Source organism: Hippocampus zosterae, chromosome 20 (assembly GCF_025434085.1).
Source record: "Hippocampus zosterae strain Florida chromosome 20, ASM2543408v3, whole genome shotgun sequence".
Classification (NCBI taxonomy): Eukaryota; Metazoa; Chordata; class Actinopteri; order Syngnathiformes; family Syngnathidae; genus Hippocampus; species Hippocampus zosterae.
The window spans coordinates 3,300,991-3,317,180 of NC_067470.1; the positions used below are offsets into that span (position 1 = coordinate 3,300,991).

General features: G+C 49.7%; 1 protein-coding gene across 4 annotated transcripts; it reads right to left on the minus strand.

Moving 5' to 3' along the window:
• Window positions 1-1,998: 1,998 nt before the first annotated feature.
• fam49bb (family with sequence similarity 49 member Bb) lies at window positions 1,999-16,142 on the minus strand. 4 transcript variants are annotated; one of them, XM_052054365.1, is made up of 11 exons: window positions 15,854-16,142; window positions 8,752-8,832; window positions 7,913-8,034; window positions 7,705-7,810; window positions 5,899-6,038; window positions 5,009-5,086; window positions 4,762-4,878; window positions 4,599-4,678; window positions 4,087-4,213; window positions 3,933-4,003; window positions 1,999-2,533 (listed from the first exon to the last, which is right to left on the minus strand). In XM_052054365.1, the coding sequence occupies exons 2-11, from the start codon at window positions 8,822-8,824 to the stop codon at window positions 2,470-2,472; spliced, it is 978 nt and encodes a 325-aa protein (XP_051910325.1). In that variant the 5' UTR covers window positions 8,825-8,832; window positions 15,854-16,142; the 3' UTR covers window positions 1,999-2,469. The 4 variants fall into 4 exon arrangements, with proteins under 4 accessions (XP_051910325.1, XP_051910324.1, XP_051910327.1 ...); XM_052054364.1 differs by having other exon boundaries at window positions 8,752-8,835; XM_052054367.1 differs by lacking the exon at window positions 15,854-16,142 and adding an exon at window positions 13,411-13,564.
• Window positions 16,143-16,190: the final 48 nt, after the last annotated feature.

Genomic DNA, 16,190 nt, shown 5'->3' on the forward strand with positions numbered 1-16,190 from the left:
AGAGGAAGTGTCGGTCAAGTGTGGCAACACTTTCACTGACTCGGACTTCCTGCAGAGGCCCTCAGAAAAACAGACCGACCCCCGTTGGAACCGCCCGCCTCACCCACTCCCACCCTGAGAGCCGTTAAATGTTGACATGACTGATTAACTAAGACTCCCCCGATTAAAGCAACGGGCAGAAGGAAGTGGGATGCGGGGGTGGGAGCGGGGGGGGGGGGGGGGGGGGTCTGCATCTGTGTGTGCGTAGGAAGGTGGTTTGGGGGGCGGGGGGGGGGGGGGGGTGACAGTTGAGTTTCCGAGAAAAGCCAGCTCGTCTCGACCCCCAGGAGAGAGAGGAGCCACCGCGTTTGCGGTAGACGTGCAGACGACACCGCCAGCCTTTTTTCACGTTTTGGCTGGGAAGGAAGTGACAAAGAGGAACCAACGTCTTCATCCTGACAAAACACGCCAACGCTTTATGGAAAATGCCACCGTCGCCGGTCCAGGCTGTATTTGAAGGACGTCGATATTGCAAAAAAATACATAAAATTCTCATTCAAATGAAGCCCACATGGTGGCGGCGCCCTGTTTTTTTTTTACCACATCAATTGTATCTGTAGGAGACCGTCTTTGAATGTCAAATTATTTCCCAGTTGGAAAATTCCTTCAAAATGTGTCCTTCTGAGAGTTGAGAATTAGGTAAATGGTTCAAACATGGCGAAGGTGCCCTAAATTACCGGTTGTCGGCAATCAGAGGCTGCATTTGACGGCTAATAATCCCATACAGAGTCTTAAAGGGGACGAAAAGTCAGGTGAGGTTTTCTGAGGATGCATTTAAATGCTGATGTCAAATATTTAAAAGGTTGTCGCAATCCTTCGAACGCAATCTTCTCGGAGTATGAGTTTAAGCACGGTAGTATCATCAAGTCCAAATTCATTGCTTGAATCCTTTGGAGTCAAATCTGACCTTTGTGGGGGTCAAAAGGGGCGTCCAAATTCAGGTGCTGGAGGTTGCATTCGGCCATAACATTTAGTCAAGAATGCTGCAATTCACAATGTCCTTATTTCAAAAGCGCTTCTTTTTTTTTCTAGGATGTTCCCCAGAGGTTCTCCGTCCGTTTGACCATTTTGTTTAACAAACAGAGGAGCCTGAAATGTCAAGTCAAAAAGTTGGCCATGAAAGCATCACACGCACACAAAGTCTCGTGTCTGGAGAAAAAAAAAAAAGGACACGACAAACGGTTGACGGCTACGCCCACAAAAAAGACTCACAAGACCAAACGGGAGCAGCTCCTTCCTGACCATCGCCTGATGGATGAGCGAGACTCACGCTTGGTCTCGCTCAACCTGCTGCAGGGTGGGGCTGGGGGTGGGGGAGGGTGTGCGTGGCTCTTTAGAGTCCAGTTCAGAGGCAACGGCCGCACGGATTAATTAGATACGTACAACATTTCCTCCTTCTACATGTGTGTGTGCGCGTGCACACAGATGCCCGTTCATGCAGGGATGCTGCAGTGGGCCACGCCCACCCACGTTTCTTCTGAGGACAAGAGATGGGAGGAAAAGTGCTTGCGCAGCTCAGATTTAAGAGCGTTCGCTCTTTTTTGATGTGCCTACCAAATTTCATGTTTCTAAGTGAAACTGGCCATGGGATCCGAATTTTCTATTCCAAGTGAAACTTCGCTTGTATGAAAATCACAACCCCCCCCCCACCAAAAAAAAAACCCACACACAAAACCAACGATAATTCATTGTTTTAAAAAAATCACCTTTTAATTCCTCCACTGACTTTGAGTCTCACTTTTCACTTTTTTTGCGCACATCACAGTTCCAACAAGTCGACAAAAAAATCAAAAATAAATAAATACAACACAATCATGAAAAGAAAGGACATAATGCGCAAAAAAATATGAAACAGTACTCTTCCATCTGATTGCCACATGTACCATTTCGATGACAGACAGCAGACATTTGATACGCACGCGACAGCACACAAGCTCAACCCAAACAGCTTAGTTTAAAAAAAAAAAAAAAAAAAATCTTTTTCGTCATGCACGGAACGTCATATTAAATAACAAATCAAACAAAAATATATACTTCTCCATATATTTATCTCTTTTAAATCATATCCAAGTCCAAGCACCCGCTCGCTCTCCTTTCTCCCGTGCTTGAAAAAAGGGGAACTGACACTTTTTCTGTTTTTTTTTTTTTTTTAAAAGGCCCAACAATGCTTCCATGAGCCGCCACTGTTGCATGGCTCACTCACATTGTAGTTCAGCGACATCTTTTTGGCACGGGAAAAAGACGTTCATGACGGCAGTAGCATTTTGCATTAAAAAAAAAAAGAGGGTGGAGCTCTTCTCTTCGAAAAAGAAGGCGGGGCAGGGGGAAAAAAAAACACCAACAACAGAAAAAAAAATTTGGTGGATCGGCATTCATCCGGCGAGCGGCACGCAGCAGGACGGTTAGGTGACAACAATCAGCAGCTGGCCACTACTGCAGCATCAGCTTGATGCTCTTGTTGGTGGACTCGTCGTTTAGATGCTTGGTGGTATACCTGGGAGGATTCAAAATGACAAGCGGTGACCCAACGGATGCCCGCTCGCATCGCAGGACGTTGCGCTTTGTGAAGCCCGGCTGAGCGATTCTTGGAGATGGCAGCAACGAATGAGACAACAGCGCTGGCAGATCATCTTTTTGGTCTTCTTTCTTTCTTTTTTTTTGTGCCTTTTACTCAGGACACGCTTGCCAACCGAATTCCATGTGGCTCAGTGAAAGTAGTTTCTGGGGTTGAATTTGGAAAACCTCTTCAAGTTTTGCAGCGAGTCGTCATACTTTGGACGCCATGCTCCAATGAGCAATTTAGTCTGACCCATCTTTCTTTGGCCACGCGGTTCCGGTTTGGTTGCAAGTGGACAAGTCAAAATCACTCAAACAAAATGGCCGACTTCCGGTGTCTTGTCCGACGTGGATTCTTTTTGGACTTGTGATAGACGTGCCTACCAAATTTCATATTGGCCAAGTCAAACCTGCTACAGGAGCTGAAGGTTTCAAAACGTGACTGAGCCAATCAGGCTAAACTTCAGCAACTGGGGTGCCCAACTCCAGTCCTGGAGAGCCCCGTTATCGTCTCCCTCCTCCGATAGACCCGAGTCAAATGATCAGGACTCGTGAACTCATTCAGTACCAGCCAATTCTGGACCAAGTCTGAAAAGACGTTTAAAAACGTCTTTGGGAGTGAATGAGTTCACAGGCTTTTGCAAAGCTTGCTGAGGGGCTGATCATTTGAATCAAGTGTGCTACAGGAGGGCAACATCAAAAATAGGCTGGGAAGGGGGCTCTCTAGGACCGGATGTGCTGTGTGAAGGCACTTGGACAAAATGGCAGACATCCTGTGTCATACTGGTCTTGTTTTTGTTTGTTTGGTTGATTTTTGCTTCGTTTTGTTTTTTAGAGTGGAGGGTTGTTTTTTTGTTTGGTTTTGTGGGTCTCCTGGTGGAAAACATGCCGACCTCATTTCATGTTGCGAAGAGCATTTGTAGATTTTCCACGTTATCAGTCTTTGAAGGAGAATGACCTTAAAATGGCAATTGCAAACCAAAACAGCCACCATTTTTGGGTACATATTCACCGCGAATATGAATTTTTTTTTTCAAGGCTTCCAAAAAAAAAAAAAAGAAGAAAGACGAGGAAAGAAAACATATCAGCCACTGAGACGCGGTGTTAATGGCTGCCAGATGAGATCCCGTCATTTTTATACGCCTTGGCAAATCGACGCCTCGGGGCGGCTGCAGAGCGTTGACGTGCAAACGCCGAGATGCCCCAAATTTACAAGAATGTTAAAAAAAAAAGAGTGGATGGTGGGGGTGGCAGGTGTCATGTGGAATTTCTCTCTGGAGCCCGATGCCGTTCAGTAGGGTGAGGGTGCACTTTACTTGCCCGACCGCGACATTTACCTGAGAGCGTTGAGGAGGCCGTCCACGGTGTTGGGAGGCTGATCCTTCAGCACTTTGATGCAGCCCTTCATCTGCAAGCCAGCCCAGATTAGCATTAGCTTGAAAGCCAGCGAACGGCGGCGGATGAGCGCGGGGCGGCTTCCCGCATACTCACGTCGATCTTGGACGACTTGGCGAAGGCTCCGACGGGATGGACGTAGTCGTATAGGATGATGACGCCCACCATCACCCGCAGGCAGAAGGACACCGTGTCCTCGCTGGCGAAACGGCTGCGATATTCCCTGCCCACACACACACAAAACACGCTCACGACACTATTTTGAACCCGTCTGAACCCTGAAATCAAAATGCTGGACTTCCTGTTTAACTTTCTGCTTTGGTCCTTTGTCTTCTTTTCTTTTCTTTTTTTTTTGCATGTTTTGTTATGATAGCCATGTGCACCGAATTTCGTGTTTATTGGTGAAATGATTAGAGGAGGCCATTTATTTCTAGTCCTGGAATTCACCCCAAACCAAAATGGCCGATTTCCTGTTCCATTTCCTGCCTGTGTGCTGCAGACATTTTTGCGCATCAGGTCATAATCGACGTGCCCATTGCATTTTGTGTTTTTTGGGTGAACGTGACGTTAGCTCCAGATTTAGTGTTGCCGGTGTGCATTTGACTTACGGCGTTTCCAGCATGACTTTGCAGACGCTGGCCATGGTGCTCAGGCAGTCTGTGGTGTTCTCGATCGGCAGGTTTTTGTTCTGTCCACGAGAAAGCCACGTTGGTGAGTAAGACGAGTGTGTATATATATGTGCGGAGAGGGCACGATCTCGCCGCCACTTACCTCCGACACGAACCTGGTGGTGCCGTCGCTTAACGTCTTGAGCATGGGCGTGGCGTCGGCGTAGAAGAGCGAGATCCGATTAGCCAGCTCGTTGTTGACTTCGTTCTCACCCTCGGCCTTAGGGATCAATTCAGGAAGAGGTCACGCATTCAAGAACAAAAAAAAAAAAAAATGGCTGCGTTCAAGAAATTTCCACCGTTTTCAGAACGATTCACGCTGCTAATTGGAAAATGAGGTGGGGGCTCACGGGTAAGTTGTTGATGCGCATGCGGCTCAGCGTTCTCCTGTAGTAGCTGAAGTCATTCTGGATGGCAGGAGTCGTCATCTGCAACCATCACGACCCACCGTTAGAACAATGACAATCAAATCGGCATAAAACAGGACATGGCCTGGGGGTTGGAGGGGGGGGGGGGGGGCTAGATGACTTAAAAAGGACTGTTCGTTTTAGGAAAGCTAGCAGACGCTCATTTGCTTTTGTTTCCACATTTTCTTGCTTCCTGTCAAGTGGAGGATCATTTTTTTGAACACGATAGTCAAAAAAAAGCACCAGCCGCTCACAAATGAGGTAGCCATTAGACACTCGCTGGGCAGGAAAAACCAAAGGAGACATGAGGACTCCCATCCACCCACGTAACATCCCCCCAATCCACCAATCGGCGAGGGCCCGGCCCAAACTAATCCCACTTCGGCGGAACGGCGGACTGGAGAGGTGGCCAGACACTCAAAGTGGGTCAGAAGCGGGTGACGGGTGGACCGAGCAAGCCACTTAACACCCCTTTGTCTTTCTGGGGCTGCTAATTGGGATGTGGCGAGCAGTTTGCCCCCCGGGGGCTGTCGGAGGGGGTGGCTGACCGGTTCAGAGGCTGCTGGAACACGCCTCACAATATTTGATGGTCTTCAAATACATTGAGGGAATGCACAGAACGCAGATTGCTAGCTTGAAGAAGATCCAACTGGCTTATTAGCTCTTCGACTGAGATGGAGTGTATCAGCAACAGCGCACGAAGCAGGATTGAAGTTTAATGCCAATCGTGGCTTTTAAATTGGCGCGCGGCAATAAATCCATCGGGCAACATCAGCATGTTGCGGGGCTAATGTGGTCAAAAGGAAGGAAGGAAGGAAGGAAGGATGGGTTACTTTGAGCTCGTCAAAGCGCAGCGTGAAGTGCAGGATCTCGGCAAACTGCTTGGCGAGGGCTTGCTCGCGCTCCAGGTGCTGCGTGGGGTCGTCGTACGTCTCGTTGGTCAGCGCACCCAGCAGGCTGTGCAGCGCCGCCTCTGCACAGAGAGGAAAAAAAAAACACCCTCATAATGTGCATGTAGTGTAAATTAATTCAATTTGGTGGGCCTTTTTGGCCATGGGTTTTGGAGACTTCCTGTGGCTCTCCTCATGATGAACATGCGGACCAAATTTCATGTGTTTCCGTTCAAGTGGCTTTTCTTTGAAAGGCCCATGAAGAGCATGACTAGAAATAACTAAAACAAGCCGGAAATGGACAATTCAAACAACAACAAAAACCAGACATGCCGTTTCTTTTCAGCATGGCGTCTTGAGGCCGTCTCGTGGGTCTCTACAGTATGAAGAACACGTCTACTAAATTTCATGTTGCAACGTGCTGTCGGCTTCGAGGGCTGAATTTTTATTATCTTTGTTGGATTGGAACTTTAGCAAACACGCACAACTGAAAAATGCAAAAAAAACAAAGAGTTTGTTTTGAGTATTTGGGAAAGCTCTCAAATGACTTGCTCTCCAAATAACAAACGCGGGAAGTGAATGCGGCCGGCCCGAGACAAAGCGTTAATAGAGCAGCGGTGATGCCCAAAGTGCCCAAGGCCAATGAGGGAGAGGCCAAAGGAGGCTTCTCCCACTCAGATGCAGATGAGACATGGGACTAATTACCTCACTGACACAAAGTGTGTGTGTGTGTGTGTGTGTGTGAGAGGGGGGCGGGGGGCCACAACAGTGGCGGAAACATTGGAGCAGGATTACACTCATTGTTTGGACAAGCAATCAAATCTGCAGCCTGCATCTATCGGAATAGAACCAGCAGTGACTAAAGGCCACTCCACTAACTTGATGGGATTACAAAACAAACATTATGCAAGGCGAATTGTATTCATAGACTTAGACGCTACTTGCAAGTCTGCTGCGATAATGACATAACCCAGATGAGACTGCACGGGACCGTGCTGTGCAACTCTGTTGCATCCATTAATGTTGACGCAACCCAGAAGGGAAGCCAACTCCGACAGCGGTCCGAGTCGGCGTCAGGAAAACGAGGGCCTGGGCGAGCCAAGAGCGCGTCTGTCAGAGGTTAACGACTGCCATCGGCTCCGGACGACGTTTGCCGCTGATGGAAATGGCCGTCAAATGCGGCTCCAAAGATGAAGATGGAGCCACTGGAGATGGGTAGAGAGGCAGATGATAAGGTGGCGCTAGGGCGGGCAAGCACAATGTGGACCAAAGGCTGACCCCCCTGACCCTCAAGTGTGCAGCCTGACCTGTCAATCATCTAGTCAGCAGTATCACGTTTAGACCGATAACGAAAGACGATCCTCAGGCGGGGGGGTGCTTCCGAGGTCATGACGCACCCTCAAGCCCAAAGTCAAGGCAGCGAAATGGAGCGACGGAAGGTGACCTACTTTGTTACATAACAAATGCCGCCGGGCCGTCGCCGCCCACGGTGGCAGTCTGAGCCCCGACGAGCCCTCTAACCCCGCCCCGTCATTAACCCGCCACCCCCGCCCCCTGACCCCCTTTTGAACGCGTGCTAATTAAACACGGCACCACGTGCGTTTACATGCAGCTGCATGTCAAGTGGGACACCTTTGTGCAAAACATGGAGGTCGTGCGGTGTATGCGTCGAAGTGCTTGGATCGGACGCGACGAGCTTGACTCCCGACGGCGGCCGAGTCGACGTGATGTCAGGGGATGGCGACGCACCTAATCTCTGGGAGAACTCGTAGAACTTTTTGAGCCTCCCTACCAAGGGGACCACCGCCAACCACGCCTGCTCCTGAAGCGCCTCGTCGCTGGGATTCTGGATTGCCTGGGGGGGAAAAAAAAAAAGGTTATGGAGCTAGATGATTAGTCTGTCATAACATTTTTGTATCCTCGGCTACATGATTTGTGTCACGTGAACAAGGCGCACCTCTCTGATCTGGCGCCCGGCGCCTTTGTAGGCCTGCAGCTGGTCCAGGATGGCCTTGGCGTCCTTGAGGACCACGTCCACTTGCTGCCACACCTCGCGTTCACCCTCCGTGGGCTGCGCATCTGCAAGCAAAGCGCGGGGGGGTGCGCCGCTCAGTATCACCTCCCACATGTCGAGCATACAATATTTCAATCTGTAATTTAATAACGATCGCATAAATATTCCTTTGTCTTTTGTGAATAGCACTTTGTTACAGCAGCTGTCCGTGAAAGGGCTACAGAAAAAGAAAGTGGACAATTGAGTAATAAACGGCTTTTATTTCTCATTGTTTAGCATTTCCTACATTTTTAAAATTCCTTTTCGAATACGTGCGACCACTTTGTAAAGCCGAGATTTTTGCTTCAGCTCTTGTATTGTGGATTCCGCGAGATGCTGCAGGTGTGCCTAACGTTTCGTCTGACCCAGAAAAAAAATCGTACCGTTTCTGAACACATTCAAAACGGAGCGAGTGGTCGTGTGTGTTTGCGGGAAGGCGGAATTGAATCTGTGGGCTTGCCAAGTGTGAAAATTCCACAGTGTCGGGATCAAGCCAGGTTGGGCGGGTATGTTGAGGGGGGGCCCCCCCGAGGCTACCAAAACTGCAGCTGAACCCAGCCACGTTATCCATTTGAGAACGCCGATTGATATTCGGCGAGCACATCCACATGAAACTGGCAGGTGGAGAGAAAGCGCCTCCAGGTAGATCGCAGCGGAAGAGACGAATTGGCAGAGTTGATAACGCCATGCTAGCGGATTCGAGCGATCGATATCGGGCGGAGTGAGGCCTCGCCGATACTCACTTTCGAAATCCAGGAAGAAATTGGGCTCCTGTTCCAGGTCGGTGCAGGTCAACACCTTCAGCAGGTTCCCCATGTTGGCACCTGCTGGAGAAGAAGACGGATCAATAAGGCACTGCGGAAAGGCAGCATTGTTGAGGCGGGGCACCAAAAACGGCGCCCACACCGGCACGCTAAGGGAACCCTGATGCTTGGCTGGCCTCCGCCCCCCCAAAAATATATATATACACTTCCTGCACATGCTCTCCTGCTTACCAGATGTCAAGCCCCCCCGCAAAAAAAAAAAATCCCAAAATAAACTGTGTTCCGCTTTGCTCAATTTCTACCTGGCAACTGATTTTGGATCAGCAGGGGAAACGCAGTCCATCATAAACTAGGCGGCCATTTTCTAAATTTTGTATATTTTGTGTATTTTTTTTTTTTTTTTAACAAATGTCAATTCCGTGGTCATTTGAAGCAAGGGTGGGCAAAGTGCAATTCATTCTTTTCCTTAAACAAGTCCGCCACCAAGAATCCTGTCATTAGAAATGTGCAAAAAAAAAAAAAAAAACTACAACTGATTAGGGAGGTAGTAATTATTTAAAAACAATCTGGAATTATATTATGCTCATCAAATGTGGACATTTTGCTCTCTTAAAAAAAAAATACATTCCCCTCAATTTAGACATTCATTTAGTTAAATTTGACCCCCCCCCCCCCCCCAAATCCAATATACATTTGTATTTTTCATTCTTGCACGCATGGCTACGAGGAAAATAACACCGACTGACTTGAACATGCTTCTGAAGTGCAGCAAGTGACATTTAAGTGAAAGTTGCTGCTCCTCCTGGACACACATTGAGCGACTTGGCTCGGTAGCTTCGCACTAAAACACTCACGCACGCATGCACGCGCCCGCATTTCAGCTACGTGCGGCGCAACGAGAAGTGACAGGCGTACGAGATTCCTAGAAAGCAGACACTCCCACACACAGACGACGACGACCGTTTGTGAGAAGGAGCTGCGGTCGACGCCCTCATCACCATCAGACATTTGGAGATCCGAGAGATGAGTGACAGGTGAAAAGTGGTGACAGAGGTGAAGCTAAAAGAAGACAAAGCACAAACTCAGCAGTGTTAAAATTCATGAGATGAAGAGAAGTGGGCATGTGAGACTCAAAATGGAGGGTCACCTTGTTGTTTGGTCACAACAATCCATCCATTCCATTCATCCATTTTCTAAATGCAGCCGTCACTCACTATATGGCGGTTCATCAGACCTACACTGGAATTTTGTGGTGATTATTTTTCCACAATTTAGTGGCGGCCTGTCCAGGGTATATACCCTGTCCACCATCCCAAACTCAGTCAGGATGGACCGGGTTCACCTGATGTGGACGAGCAGAACAGAAAATTAATTGGGTCATTGCCATTGAGTCATTCAAAGTCTGCCTGGCAACAAGTGACCCCCTTTCAATTCTACCAAATCGAATTGCTTGGTGGATGCCCTCCTTACAAATTCCCTTGCATGTGTGCAAGGCTATTTTTGTGGTGTGTGTGAAGGAGGGTGGGGGGCTGTTCTTCCTGAGACCACCTGCAAGGTTCCACCCGCGCCGCACAGCCTCGTCTTCTGAGCCAGGCACTAATGTGACCTGAAAGCGCGTCCGCGCCAATGCTGGCAGTCGGCAAGGCTCGCTAGTACCTGATGCAGCCCGGTCGGTAACCTCACCCATCGCCCTGCCAATCACCTCCAGGTGGTTGGGGGGGGGGGGGGGGCATTGTGAAGTCCTCTAGCGCCACCTATTGTGGTCCTGCTGCCACTCCCCAAAAAGGAGGTCATATTACGGGCAGGGATTTGTGAGGTCCGCTGTTCGAGTCCACCGGAGGATCGCAGAAGAAGGATAAACACATTCATTTGTCTATTTTAATTTTGGGAGAAATGTTACGAATATGATGTCTACTGAGCAGGCCTGGCGCGAAGAGCAAAACTGAGGGACTCAACGCTGGCCGAGTGGGCATCGTAGTAAGCGTACATGACCTGGGCACCTCCGTGATGTTGTTTTGAGCTCCCACTGAGCAATCGCGTGCTCATTGAGGGGGGAGGAGAATGAGGAGTAGGAGGAGGGGGGGGGGGGGGGCGGCTGACTGCTTCCAAGGCCGGGGGGCAGAATGTGACAAGCAGGAGCCCGCGCAGCTCTCCCATTGGCTGAGCTCGATCTAGCGAACAGCTCGCTGTATCCATGGAGCCGCGCTAAAAATTTGGGTGCCGCTGAAAACATTGCGGCGGCATGTGAGAGAGCGGCAGCATACAGTAGTAGTATGAGGCAGGACGTGAGAGCGCCATCAATATCCTAACACACATGAGGTCATGCACCCAAAAAACAGGATTACGCTCGCATTTCACTGGGGAAAAAAAAAAAAACACAGTACAGGATAGATCGAGGTAGGACAGACGTGGACAGGACAGGACTTGACAAGTAGCAAACAACAAAAAGGGAAGGTCAGTACAGGATATGACAAACAGCAAATAGGACGAGACGGGACAGGAAAGGGGAGGATGGAACACGATAAGGTAGCAAATACAGAAAGAAGGGCTAAGACGCTGTAAATCAAAAATCGAACAGGATAAATGATTAGCAAATAGGAAGGTACGGGTCAGGACACAGCCTGTCGTAAGAAGAACAGGACAGGATGGGAGCAGTTAGCCTGGCAGTAGGAGCGGCGTTTATCCAGCAAGCTGACATTATGGTGGACCGCCGAGCAACAGCGGTGCGCCTGCGGTGTATTTTAAAGGCCACGCCCAATGCAGCATCGTGACCTTAGCGTGGCATCGCCTTGCCCTCTGCGTGGCCGCCATAACCTCGGCCAGAGGAGGGCGGCGCTGAAACGGAGCACTGCGTCAAAGCACAGGCAGAGCAGGCGCAGATGATGGGAGGGAGGGATGGAGGGAGGCAGAGTGCTGACATTCCACGACTGGGCTGCAGCATGAGGATCCACGTGCCTCCACTCGAAAAACAAGGACCCAACCCGTTGCCATGGCAGCAGCGCCCCGAGCTCCACGTGGCCCCCATCGTGGACCAACAGGGAGAGAAAATGTATTTGAGTGTTATTCATTTATATAGTTTTTTTTTTTTTTTTCAAAATTGCCATTTTGTGCGTGCGGCACGGGCAGCTTTCAAAGTTGACCCAGATTCCTCGGGTGACACGCCACATCGCATTAGCCCGCTCAGCCGGAGCGCGACCTCGCTGACAGCAGCCCGAGCGCACACACGCAAAATGGGGGTGCGCTTACCCGTCGGGGTTGGACTGAACACCACCCCACCCACTGCCAATCCTGCTCAGCTGACTAAAATGGCTTAGGGTGAGGGGGATTGGGGGGGGGGGGGCTTGTTTTGAACTCAACTACCTCGTGGCCACGCCTGCGCAAAATGTGCCAAAACAAAACATGAATCACGAAGATGAAATCAGCAGCTGTGCTCACCATGGCAACCGCACGGCCACGCAAACTATAGTCCCCCCCCACCCTCTCTCCCCAATTTTTTGGGGTAGGCACCTGCCGAAAGTTGGAAACCATGGCAACAGGGACAAGCAGGCGCGAGAGGCAGACGCAGGATCTGGCTCGACTCCACTTGACAAGTGAGCTGATACAAAGCATTAACAAGGAACAAATGGAAGGCAACCCCCTTGTGTTCTTCGTCTTCCTTTCCTTGCCCTTGACAGTCCTCCATCTCTTCCTTAAGGATGTCGGGGGAATCATTCGAGAGGGAATATTGACTCAATGTCTAGCTGAGATCATGTGAGCATACAGCATCGCCCTCGAGGATGCAGTGACAGTCACGCAGCATCCCATCATCCGTCATGACTTCACTCATCTTCTCACCCAGCGGGCTTTAGTGGAACTCATTTGCATACCAACAACGATTAATCCACCCAAAATGTAGCATAAAAAGACAGCTCGGTTGAAATTGGGTTGTTTTTTTTTCTTCCACCCTCTCCAACTGAATTTGGGGTGGGGCACAGTGGAGGCTTTTGATAGAAAGCGGCTGACTGGTGGGGAGAGTCATGTGCAGGAGTTGCGCTTCTCGCGGGGCGCAGCACCATCTACAGCATGAAAGTCACAGTGAACGCGAACCACTCCCAAATCGGAACAAAATGTCCATAACCACGCCATGTATGAGATCGAGAAATGAGGGGCCACGAAGAGTGTCACGACTTTGACATCAACAGTGAACGTTGAAGTCTTACTTCATCTTTTTTCCATCGCTGTAGTTTTATTATAGCCTTAATAGTGTCGTTTTCCTTTCTGCTTAAATTGCTCCCTCAGTTATGTTGCGGGTCAAATTGACCCAACTTGCCCATGAAATAACACCATGTGCGATTTGGGGGTTTACAAGCGTACGACTGGACTCGTGTTTTCAGTATTGACCCGCAGAAACCAATATCTGACACGAGGGCGCCATCTAGTGGTCGCATTGAGCCATTGACTTGATTGATCGCCTTCTGCAAAATGATACATTGCGTGGCCAAGACGCCTCCAGATGGGGGAAGCGTTGACCCAGCTGTGCTTCCTTCCCTCTTTGCAGCCTCTCCTCTTGTGACACACCTCGCCCACCAAAGTGGGCTCATGAGTGTGGAGTGCGCGTGCGCGGCGGTGGTAGAATGAAGGCGGGGCTTAGAGGTGCACCTGCTGGTGATGGTGCGGCTGGCGAGCAGCTCACAAGCGGGAAGACCCGGCCTGGGGGTGTGGACTGCGCGCTCAGTAGTCTGGCAAGCCTGGCAAACACATGAAGGAGGAACCTCAACGTGTGGTGTCGCCTCGACAAGCGTGAGCCACATGCACGGGAACAAACACACACACACACGCAAGCAAAACGCTTCCTATTATGCAACACTTCCTCTGATTCACTTCCGATTTCTACAAGGCACCTTCGGCGACCGTTTGGCCTCTTTTTGTTCAAACATTGCGACAAAACAACAAAGGGAAAAAGAAGATGCAGCGTTTCGTGGTGGTGGTGTTGGGGGCTCCAGTGCAAGATTGGGCTGCTGCATTGGCTCTCCAAATTTGTAGAGCAAATCCTGCCCTAAAAAAAAAAAAATCTAAACAAAAATAGCTTCATCATGACCAACGTGAAAACACACCGCCTATTTTACGAGCAATGTCGTTTTGGAGGTTTTCGGACAACCATCCAATTTTGATGAATCGACTGACAACGGAACAAGTCATGAGATTTGAACGAAATGCTACTTAGAGCTGCCATTTAATCGGCGCTCTATCGATTTCCCTCAACAGTCTGAGCAAAAGCAACTCGGCCGAGCTGCAGGAAGGGCGAGTGAGAGGCGCGGGAGGCAAGAATTCCACCGTGTAAGCGAACGCGTGCGTCTGGGGGCTTCTCAAATGCAGCCGGTCGGAAAAGCTTGATGGCAACAAATGCGCGGCGAGCATCGGTTGAGTCCAACGCAGCAGGATCGATAAGCCGCTCTTCCGCAGCACTTCAACTCCAGCATCCTTTGAGGAGGCCATCAAATCCATCAACTATCTCAAAACAACGATAAACTCAATGCTCAAACGAACCCACGTCTTTTTTTTTTTTGGGTCGGGGGGGTCTAGCTATGATGGACTTCTCGTGTTGCTGATTAAAGGCAGCATCTCAGCTAGAAAAAGCCACGCAGGAGGTAGGGCACGTGGTTTCTCGCCAGGATCACGCCAGCGAACTGATCTGAATTATTAATAGCTTTTCCGCTCTCTCTTGGAAAGTAGTTTTCCTGGGCGAATCGCACCAGACATTTTCACATCATGCTAGCTAGCGCAACCAGTGGCAAGCGACGCTAACAACATTTTGACAGGAGGGAATACTCGCACCGGTATCGGTCTGAAAAACAAAAAGTAGTATCGAACGTCGCTGCCGAATGAATAAAGGGAGCATTCATCTTTGGAAGTTCTGCCGAATCTACAAAAAGAGCGGAGACAATCTGAAGAAAACATCGCAAGCTGCCTGCAATCATATCTCACAATTTCCTGGCTAAGATTTCAGGGCGAGCGCACGAGATTTGCCCTTTGAGGAGAATCGAGGCGTCAACACGTTCACTTCCGCTTTCAGGAGCCTTTTTTTCTCATGAGACACACAAGATGTCTCAAACGCATCCTGCAGATATGTTTCTCATAGCTGTCAGCCACAGCTCTCATCCAGATACTCATTTACCCGATTATCTTTGCTGACAACATGTGGAAAGTAAGCCCAAGCAGATCAGACCACAATTGTTGGTAATATCCAACCATCCATCCATCCATTTCCCCATCCGCTTTATCTTCACAAAGGTTGCAGGGGGTGGAGCCTATCCCAGCCATCTTCAGGGGACACCCTGAACCAGTTGCCACCCAATCGCAGGGGACACAGAAACAACCATCCGCGCTCACACTCACACCTGGGGACAATTTGGAGTGTTCAATCAGCCTGCCATGTATGTTTTGGGAATGTGGGAGGAAACCGGGGTACCCGGAGAAAACATGCAAACTCCACACAGGAAGCTGGGATCGAACCCACAACCTGTGCACTCTGAGGACGACGCGCTAACCACTGGAATACCTGGTAATATGATCCTTATTATCCGTGTTACTTGTCAGGTCTGTGCTCGCTGTCCGCAGCGGAGCACGCAAGAGTGGAAATGTAGAAAAGTGGAAAAAGAGCAGCCTTGGATAATCCAAAACCATACGGTTGAGTTTAAAGTGTAATCTCCAAATGATTAGCGGAAAGCCGGGGGGGTCTTTTGCAGACTGGACAGAAAACGGGGTCAATGCTGTAACGTGTGTTGCGGTGTGTCAGGGAAGAGGCAATTAAAAAAGGGGGGGGGGATGAAACCTGAGCATGTTAAGTTGGTGAAAGACTGACTAACTCGGAAACACTCACGCAAGCGTGCGCACATACTTTTCGTGCTGGCTGCCTACGGGAAGGAGGATGTCTCCCAGCAATGCATCGTTCGTGATTCATCATTTCTCTACCCTGCGGCCATGAAATTGCGCGAAAGAGAATGCATGGCAACTGGTGGACAGGGGAGGCCGACAAACGGAATAAAAAAAGAAACAAACAAAAACACGACAAGAGGACATTTTCAATCCGTTTCTGTCATACCTCGTCGCCGGCAACGGGGTGGCTGGATGGCACGCTCCCGACGAGAAGGCGAAGAAGAAGGAGGAGAAGGCGAAGAAGAAGAAGAAGAAGAAGATCGCGTCCGCTTCTCCGTGAGCTCTAAGGTAGAAGAAGAAAAGCAATTCGACGTTTCCGGGTTAGTAACTCGACGTCATCGGAGGAGGGGGCTGGTGGGGCTCGTTTTGGTCAAATTGGCGTCTCGAAAGGGTGGGACGTGTGCAGTCATTTCATTCACTTTGAATCGGCAGAAGCCCCGCCCCACTGGCCGAGTGCTCCTCATCACTTCCGTATATGAGCCGTCTCATGTGAAGCTGCTTGA